The 10,000-nt window shown below is 41.4% G+C and overlaps 1 protein-coding gene across 1 annotated transcript in view; it reads left to right on the forward strand.

Moving 5' to 3' along the window:
* The first annotated feature begins 7,104 nt into the window (after nt 1–7,104).
* Nucleotides 7,105–10,000, forward strand: part of LOC138972332 (galactoside alpha-(1,2)-fucosyltransferase 2-like) — a 5,985-nt gene continuing 3,089 nt past the window's right edge. Inside the window, exons 1-2 of the mRNA XM_070345011.1 lie at nt 7,105–7,212; nt 9,891–9,944. Of these exons, the coding sequence (XP_070201112.1) occupies nt 9,902–9,944 (43 nt within the window). The 5' untranslated portion in view covers nt 7,105–7,212; nt 9,891–9,901. The remainder of the gene's footprint in view (nt 7,213–9,890; nt 9,945–10,000) is intronic.

A 10,000-nucleotide genomic window follows, 5' to 3' on the forward strand; every position in this document is an offset into this window, starting at 1 on the left:
TTATACCTGAGGCATCTATTCATTTGAAAATATACCAAGGTTTTTTGACCTTCTTGCAAAGAGTCAAATACAACCCCAAAAAATCACAAATTATGTTTTATCATTGTCTTGGGGTGATAACGTAACACTTGCTCAGCCTCACATACGGTCCTGCGCGTGAACTAATTACGTCAAAAACCTACATGGTAGTCTATTGGTTTAAGCGTGTTTTTATTAATTTCTTGTATACATGTTTTATACAGTAACAACATTAAGAACGTTAACAAGCAGACTGCTTATGGACACGTTCCAAAACTAATAATCAATACACATTCTGATAACAAGACATGGCGAACAAGCGATAACTTCAACCCTTTTCTTTCAAAATATTTCATAATATTTTATTCAAATAAAGAGAGAGAGAGAGAGAGAGAGAGAGAGAGAGAGAGAGAGAGAGAGAGAGAGAGAGAGAGAGAGAGAGAGAGAATGCTTTGCTACATCTATTGCTGTCACTGTTAATATAATATCAGCCGAAGCGATCAGTTGACATAACGTAATCTTGTACAGCAGAAAATATTTTCGTATTTAAAGATATAGTTAAGTCAGTATTGCCAAACAAAAGTGTTTTGCAATCCAGAGCGTACGTTGGTAGACTATTGAATAAAATGGTTCTATGTTCTTTAAATTTTGGACAATGTAACAAAAAGTGTTCAGCGTCTTCCGGGCGTACTCCACACGTGCATTCTAAATTATCAGAGAGGTGTCGGTTAACAAGGTCTTGTTGCAAATCGCTCATATTCAGTCTATTAAGTTCGACGCGAGGGAGAATTCTTTGTCTCTTGGTTAATTTACGTCATGACATTGTGTTTGATTACGTCAGAACGCGATCACGTGAAATTTTGACTACATTTTCGTGTGAGATGCGAACTAACAAAATGTATAAAATGTCGTTGGCTGGCAACACTAAAGGTTTGTGTAATAGAGGTTTGGCATCTATAGATGTGTAAATGGTTTGACTGTTTATATCATAATCTGTGACAAAAAGACAAATCGTTGCTTCAGCAAAACTGTGACCTGCACTGCATCTTTAACATTCGTAATCTTTCCAACTACATGCACCATACTCATATAGGTCATTTGGAATTAAGCTCACACACACACACGCTAGCACGCACACACACACACACACACACACACACACACACACGCACGCACACACACACACACACACACACACATACACACACACACGCTAGCACGCACACACACACACACACACACACACACACACTCGCACACACGCACGCATACACACACACACACACTCGCACGCACGCACGCATACACACACACACACACAGGCACACACACACACACACACTCGCACGCACGCACGCATACACACACACACACACACACACACACTCGCACGCACGCACGCACGCATATACACAGACACACACAGACACACACACACACTCACACACACGCGCGCGCACACACCCACACACACACACCCACACATACACACACATACACACACCCACAACAACAACAACAATCAACAACAACACTTTACGCAGCGTTCGAAGGGAAATAAGCATATTGTGGTCTTGCCGAGTTCTGCTGCGGTCTTTCCCCTTTGAAGGGACTCTTCATTCTTTTAAAGACATGAATAGGACATGTCGACAACGATTGACTCCAAAAATCGAGTTCGCTTATGGTTTGCGTGTAAAATCGTCATTCGGCTAAGGACTGTTTTGGTTACTTTTTGGCGTCACGTTAGCAAACACATTTTTCTGATATATTTTAACACCACAACACTAAATCTAAAGTCGTGGGGCAATATTCCAAACCATCGGTGAGAAAAACGTTGGTTTGTGTGTATGTTTTCCTTCTTTGGCGTTACTATTCTCGTTCAGAGGGTTGGGTTCATAAAACGGACATAAAACTTGAACCGCTTGACAGAAATTCTATAACTGTAAATCAGTCGAAAGGGAAGGCATTCATGTACATGTTTGTGAGTTCACGCGCACACATAGACACACACAAAGACACACACAAAGACACACACAAAGACAATCCTACCCACCCACCAACCCACCCACACACACACACCCACACCCACACACACACACACACACACACACACACACATATCTATATATCTATATATATATATACGACTTGTGTCTGTCTGTGTGTGTGTCTGTGTGTCTGTGTGTGAGTTCGCGATGCACGGCCAAAGTTCTCGATGGATCTGCTTCAAATTTGGTGGGCATATTCAGGTAGACCCGGTACAGGACACAACCTGGTCGATATTTCAACACGTGCTCTCAGCGCGCAGCGCTGAACCGATTTTGGTTCCACCTCAGCTATTTTGGTTCCACCTCAGCTACCCGGGCCCCCATACCGACACACCAAAGCCAAAGTTCTCGGTGGATCTTTTTCAAATTTGGACACCGTATTCAGCTACACCCCGGACACAATATCATCGATGAGATATTTCAAGCAGCGCTGAACCGAATTTGGTTTTTGTGTTCATTTCACCATTATAAGTAACTCTTCCTTATCTTCTCATCTTCTCCATGTTTTCAGCGTTTACCTCCCTTCCTTCGTATGGTGCACTTTTGTATGAAGGGGGCATCTTCGGATATTCCCGGCGTTCTGTTACTATTTTTAGAAGGTCACCGCAGTGTCCAGAACGTAAATTGGACCCGTAAATTATCCTCACTGTAAAAGTGCAAAGGTCGAATCAATTTATAGCCACGCGAAAAATACACTGTCATCTATCTCTCTATAGATACGGCTTCTCTGTGTTTGTGTGTGTGTGTGTGTGTGTGTGTGTGTGTGTGTCTCTATGTGAGCAACACCTGTGCATTGTTCAGTTCTGTTTGTGATGTGGTCTGGCGGCTTTTGTGTAATTTTATGTACTGGCCTTCCTTTGAGAAGCCATAACAGTTCAAAAGGGCTTAGAGATAAGCTCTAACTTGCTCAGTCCTGTTTGAGTGGAGTTCGCCTCCAAAGGTGATTAACACGGTTACATTCGTCGACAAGGATGGGACTCGATATGGTCAGGAATGGCATTATGGCCACTGAATCATTTTCGTGCTGTTCCCATTCCACGAATCTGGGAGGGACCTAAGCTTGGCGGGTCCATTGTTCGGACCCGGCAAAGCCGGCGTACGGCTCTAAGTACTTCTTCCCGGCGAAGCCGGCTACCTGGCGAAGCGGGTATTCATTCTAGTATATATATACGACTTGTGTCTGTCTGTGTGTCTGTCTGTGTGTCTGTCTGTGTGTCTGTCTGTGAGTTCGCGATGCACGGCCAAAGTTCTCGATGGATCTGCTTCAAATTTGGTGGGCATATTCAGGTAGACCCGGGACAGGACACAACCTGGTCGATATTTCAACACGTGCTCTCAGCGCGCAGCGCTGAACCGATTTTGGTTCCACCTCAGCTACCCGGGCCCCCATACCGACACACCAAAGCCGCTACACCACATCACAACGCCAAAGTTCTCGGTGGATCTTTTTCAAATTTGGACACCGTATTCAGCTACACCCCGGACACAATATCATCGATGAGATATTTCAACACGTGCTCTCAGCGCGCAGCGCTGAACCGATTTTGGTTTTTGTGTTCATTTCACCATTATAAGTAACTCTTCCTTATCTTCTCCAGTGTTTTGCGTTTATCTCCCTTCCTTCGTGTGGCTTCAATCCATATTCCCGTTTGTAAGTTACTATTTTTAGAATGTCACTGCGCTGTCCACAACGCTTCCCTTGCACCCGTAAGTTGTTCTTACTGTCAAAGTGAAAAGGTCGAATCAATTTATAGCCACGCGAAAAATACACTCTCACCTATCTCTATATATTTATAGATATAGATATACATATATACGGCTTCTCTGTGTGTGTGTGTGTGTGTGGGCAAAAACCTGTGTATTGTAGAGTTCTGTTTGTGATGTGGTCTAGCGGCTTTTGTCTGTCTGTATGTTCTGGCATTTGAGAAGCCACAGCAGATAATATAGGGCTAAGAAATAAGCTCTAAAATTCTCAATCCCGTTTGACAGGACTTCGCCTTCAAAGGTGATTGTGGTGAACCGCCACGCTGTCTGTCTCTGTCTCGCGATTCACCCCGGCGAATTCACCATTCCCAGTAACTCTTCCTTATCTTCTCCAGTGTTTTGCGCCTTCGTGTGGCTTCAATCCATATTCCCGTTTCTAAGTTACTATTTTTAGAATGTCACTGCGCTGTCCACAACGCTTCCCTTGCACCCGTAAGTTGTTCTTACTGTCAAAGTGAAAAGGTCGAATCAATTTATAGCCACGCGAAAAATACACTGTCACCTATCTCTATATATTTATAGATATACATATATATATACGGCTTCTCTGTGTGTGTGTGTGTTTGTGTGTGTGTGTGGGCAAAAACCTGTGGATTGTAGAGTTCTGTTTGTGATGGGGTCTAGCGGTTTTTGTCTGTCTGTATGTTCTGGCATTTGAGAAGCCATAACAGATAATATAGGGCTAAGAAATAAGCTCTAAAATTCTCAATCCCGCTTGACAGGACTTCGCCTTCAAAGGTGATTGTGGTGAACCGCCACGCTGTCTGGCTCTGTCTCGCGATTCACCCCGGCGAAGCCGGGTATTCCTCTAGTATATATATATATATATATATATATATACACACACACACACACACACACACACACACACACACACACACACACACACACACACACAAGTAAACATCAATTTCTGTAACAGAAAAGCGTGAGACACTTACAGTTGTTCTAACCCCATTGCAAAATAAAAGTTATTTACAATAAAACACGTTAAGAGTATACACATGAAAAAGGTGTGTAGATGATTTAAATATCACACTGTTAGAAAAAGAGATCGATGAATAGTCATTGAATCGATTGCCAAATACCTGTGTCACACACACAAAAAAGGTTTTGGGGATTTAACAATAACAATCACAGGGACGCCAATATAGAGATCGACAAATAGATAGATAGATCTCATGCATGCTGGACACGATATACTAGATTCTAAGACGGGGATATAGCTCAGTTGGTAGTTTGTATTCAGTTGGCCGCTGTCAGCGTGAGTTCGATCCCAGGTTCGGCGGAAATTTATTTCAGAGTCAAATTTGTGTGCAGACTCTCTTCGGTGTCCGAACTCAACCCCCCCCCCCCCCCCCCCCCCCCCCCGTGTACACTACATTGGGTGTGCACGTTAAAGATCCCACGATTGACAAAAGGGTCTTTCCTGGCAAAATATGCTTAGGCACAGTTAATAATTGTCTACCTATACCCGTGTGACTTGGAATAATAGGCCGTGAAAGGTAAATATGCGCCGAAATGGCTGCAATTACTGGCCGTATAAAATTTCTTATTCCCCCCTCTGCTTCTTTACCTCTGTAAACTTGTAGAGCTAGTTATTTTTCGATAATGACCCAGCAACCAAACAAATAACGAGCCAGCAACAGCCTGAATCCTCGATAGTGCAATGGGTTGAGAAGCTGTTCTGTTTTGGTACTACTTTTGCGACTGAAAAGTTCCGAACGCTCTATACGTACGAAATATACATCTCTGGAGCAAACAATACAAACATACCGCATTTAAATTAACAACTACAGGCCTGAACACATGAATCTCCATATAAAATCCATGAGTTAGGTTGTTTTCTGAATCTAGATCTGCCGTGCACACACCGTTCATCACAAGCAGATTCCCAAGGCAAGTAACTCATACTCTTGCCGACAAGAGTAGTTCCCCTTCTTTTAACGCAGTTTCTTCGACAACACTGACTGCAATCCGACGGTCAGTTTTCAACAATATTTCATTTTATAAACAGATCACACGCAACCAAATGCACACATCTCATCAATTTAAACAACATAAAGCGGTTTCATACACTATTTTCCCCAGAAAACTGAACTTCATACAGTAATTAACGTTGGAACACGGGTGCAAAAGTTCGTCTGCTAGTCCTATTTGACGAAAGAACATTATCCGAAACGATACTAAAACATAAACAGAACACACAATATCTGCCTTTACCGCCACAGCAGAATAACAGCATATCTGTGTACTTGATTTTAGTCTAAAACAGGGAAACTGACAAGAAGTGTTAACAGAATGGAATGATTTGCACGGAACTATACAACCGCGCATTAATCGATCGCCTGCGCAGGTTGACTGGTTGAGTGATTCGGATTCGATCAAACTTTCGCACAAAAACTCCTGTTTTCTTTGAATAACTGAAGAAAGGAGGAATAAAGAGGTTACACACCTCGTCTCAGTGATTATTAAAAATAATGGTCTCAGTTCGCGGTCATGAAAAAGCTCGCTGAAGCTCGCATTTTTCATGATCCGCCAACTTCGACCATTATTTTTAATAATCACTGAGACTCGGCATGTAACCTCTACATCTCACACGGCATCCCACTGCAGAGCGCCTAGAACTGTACCCACGGAATATGCGCGATATAAGCCTCATTGATTGATTGATTGATTGAAGACGTATGTGCTTATACCTTTTCGTTTTGCAGTTTTCTCGGAACCGATCTAAACACACACACACACACACACACACACACACACACACACACACACACACACACACACACACACACACACACACACACACACACACACACACATACACACATACACACACATACACCCATACACACACACATACACACACACACACACACATACACTCACACACACACACACACACACACACACACACACACACACACACACACTCATACACCCATACATACATACACCACACCCTCATCTCGATTCCTAGTCAATGTTAAATCATTTAGTCATAACTTGACTAAATGTTAAGAGGAGGTACAATTCTCCCAGGGCGTTGAAGCATTCGTGGATTCAATGAAGCCGTGTTGCAATGTGTGCATACGTGTATGTCGTTTCAAAGGACACCAACAACACAGCGTTGCTTTCAATAGCGTAAGAGGCTATAGATCAACATGAGCTTCCCTTTTCAAAAAAAAAGGTTCTTTCCCTTTCAAAGATTTCTTTCTTTACCTCCAAGCGTGCTGTTACTTGCAAAAGATTAGAGCAAGTGTTTGCATGGACAAGAAGTATATTTTCACAATCAAACCCCTCATTCTGTTGCAGACCGTTCCTGAAGAAAGTTGACTGACACTGTGCAGTCTGAAGAACCTACACATCTACCAACAAGGTAATACTACATCTGATTTTGTTTTAACATTACGCAGGCTTCAAATGACTTTAGATTTTGTGTGTTTTATAAATTATGTCTTAGCACAAAGTTCTGAAAATGTGAAGACAATGCATTGAGTAGTGGAATATGCCGTATTTAGTCCCATTATCCGGCGCGCTTAAACGGCCTAAATGAATCGCTTTTTTGAGGGCTTCTAAGAAAAAACACCTACATTTTTCAGCTTGCCTTATTGTCATTGTTAGACAAGATACGTGAACAAAACTGTCTGTTTTGGATACGCATTGGATTGTTCTTTGTAGTCGCAGGCACAACTTGTTGAGTTTTTATCTGATATTTGTGTCGATTCAAACGCGGGAACCTTGGTGTTGTGAATTTATTATTTGGTGGTGTCTGTGTTCTCTGTTCAACTGTGCAGACACTATACTTTATGTAGAATTAATCTGTTTGCTGAATCTTCTTCTTCTTGTCGTTCGCTGTTTGTTTGCTGAATAAGATAGACACAAGAATTGAATCCCCGATCACATAACCAGCTTTACAATAAACGGCCTCATCACAAATATCTGCACTCAATTAAACGCATCTGCTGGGTAGTATAGTAACACACAGCACGTTTCCAAAACTACCAAATAGCCTATAATGTTTAAAAAATATGCCAGCTGACAAACCATTAGGAAGGCCCATGGTGACAAATAATCAAGTGACTATTACAAAATGTACAGACAAATTCTTCAGTTAGGCTACATCAAACATTATTGTATAAAGGTATGATGTTCATCCCACACGTATGGCACACATCTGTCTATCTAACGGATGAAGCAGCATTTTTCCTATTTTGTGAAACAGGCATTTGCAGATCTTATCTTGTATACTATACAGGACTGGGTGGCCGAGTGGTAACGCACTTGCGCTCGGAAGCGAGAGGTTGCGTGTTCAGGCCTGGGTCAGGCCGCAATTTTCTCCCCCCTTTCCTAACCTAGGTGGTGGGTTCAAGTGCTAGTCTTTCGGATGAGACGAAAAACCGAGGTCCCTTCGTGTACACTACATTGGGGTGTGCACGTTAAAGATCCCACGATTGACAAAAGGGTCTTTCCTGGCAAAATTGTATAGGCATAGATAAAAATGTCCATCAAATACCCGTGGGACTTGGAATAAAGTAAAAAAAATTCCATCTCACACGGCATTAAGTCTCAGGAAACATGAATACACGCATGCAGGAAAAAAAAATATGGGTAGCGCCGTATGTATGGCGGCTCGCTTTCCCCGGGGAGAAAGCAGCCCGAATTTCCATGAGGGTAACCTCACTGGACTGTAAATCTTATCCATCCATCCATCCATACTACATCTTATAATTGACACATGCACACAAACAGTAAAATATAAATATGGAAACTCATATATACTGTACATGGCCAGTAAATGGGCAGAACATGAAAACAATGTATACGAAAGACAGGGGATGAGATCACTTAAAGTTCCAAAACTATTGTGGGTACCTTACTTCGGTCCAGTATAACATTGTTATATTTTGTCACACATTTCGCACAACATCATTAATGGTCATCAAATTGAAAATGCTTGTTTAGAAAATAAATCCAAAAACAAAGAGACTGCCAACATTCCAAAATTCAGATTTAAAAAAAAAAAGAAAGGTAAGTTGTTGGAACGTTTGTTATTGACAACACAACGAATTATAGACGGTAGAAATAAGAAGAAGAAGGAAGAAAAGTTTTAAAAAAACGTACCATTATTTTTGTTTTGCCGCGGTAGTCATTTTTGTTGCTGGAATAACATCAAGGAAAGTCACTAGACAGTTCTGCAAAACAATTGTTCATGAGTTGTTTCCCGTTGATCGTATATTGAGGTGTTCCAAGTTTGCCGACTGTTCCGGGATTGGCGACTTTCCCTTACTTCCATGACGCTTATTTAATGTATGTTCGTGAACACACGGTTTGCCAATTGCTTCACCAATGTATGTACAGCCTGTTCCAAAAGAAACGCAACCAACCTGTTTGCAAAATCAAAGTGCAAAATTTATTTAGCAAATAATATTTCATGAAGTTACATACGTGATGACATAGGGACAACTCAAGTTTCAACTGAGCTGGCAATACAGTAGAAACTGAATAGCAGTGACTTCTTCAGCTGGACTGACGGCAGAATGCCTCGTTTGTCTAAAAATGAAAGAGAGCGTGCTATTGGAATGCTTGCCGCTGGCCAAACGGCCCAAACAGTCAGTCAGGTCATGAATGAAATATGTAACTTCATGAAATATTATTTGCAAAAGAAACGCTGGTAGAGGACACATCCGCTATTAAACGCAGAAAAGACAGCTGCGTCAGAAAAGGGACATAAATTGTGCTCATTGTTTTCCACTTTTATTGTTAAACCTGTTTTGTTCCACATGTTGTGATTTGGAAATGTACCAAAAATGAAATATGTAACTTCATGAAATATTATTTGTGAAATAAATTTTGCACTTTGATTTTGGAAACAGGTTGGTTGCGTTTCTTTTGGAACAGGCTGTATATGTTGATCATCACATTGTTTGATTTATTCATTCAATCATTCATTCAGTATTCTACTTGTCTTTTGTCCCCATTTTTTTAACGGAAGTATTAAATAAAGGTTGTATTACTTCGAACGAGTGCTCGCAATTTTGTTTTCGTTTATTGCAGGTTGCAACAAGATGGGACCTTTTGCATTGCTGTCTGCCATTATCATTTTTTCAGGTAACACAATTAAAATACATGAATATTTAACAACTACATGCCGTTTTATTTCATGG

This window comes from Littorina saxatilis, linkage group LG8 (genome assembly GCF_037325665.1).
Source record: "Littorina saxatilis isolate snail1 linkage group LG8, US_GU_Lsax_2.0, whole genome shotgun sequence".
Lineage (NCBI taxonomy): Eukaryota > Metazoa > Mollusca > Gastropoda > Littorinimorpha > Littorinidae > Littorina > Littorina saxatilis.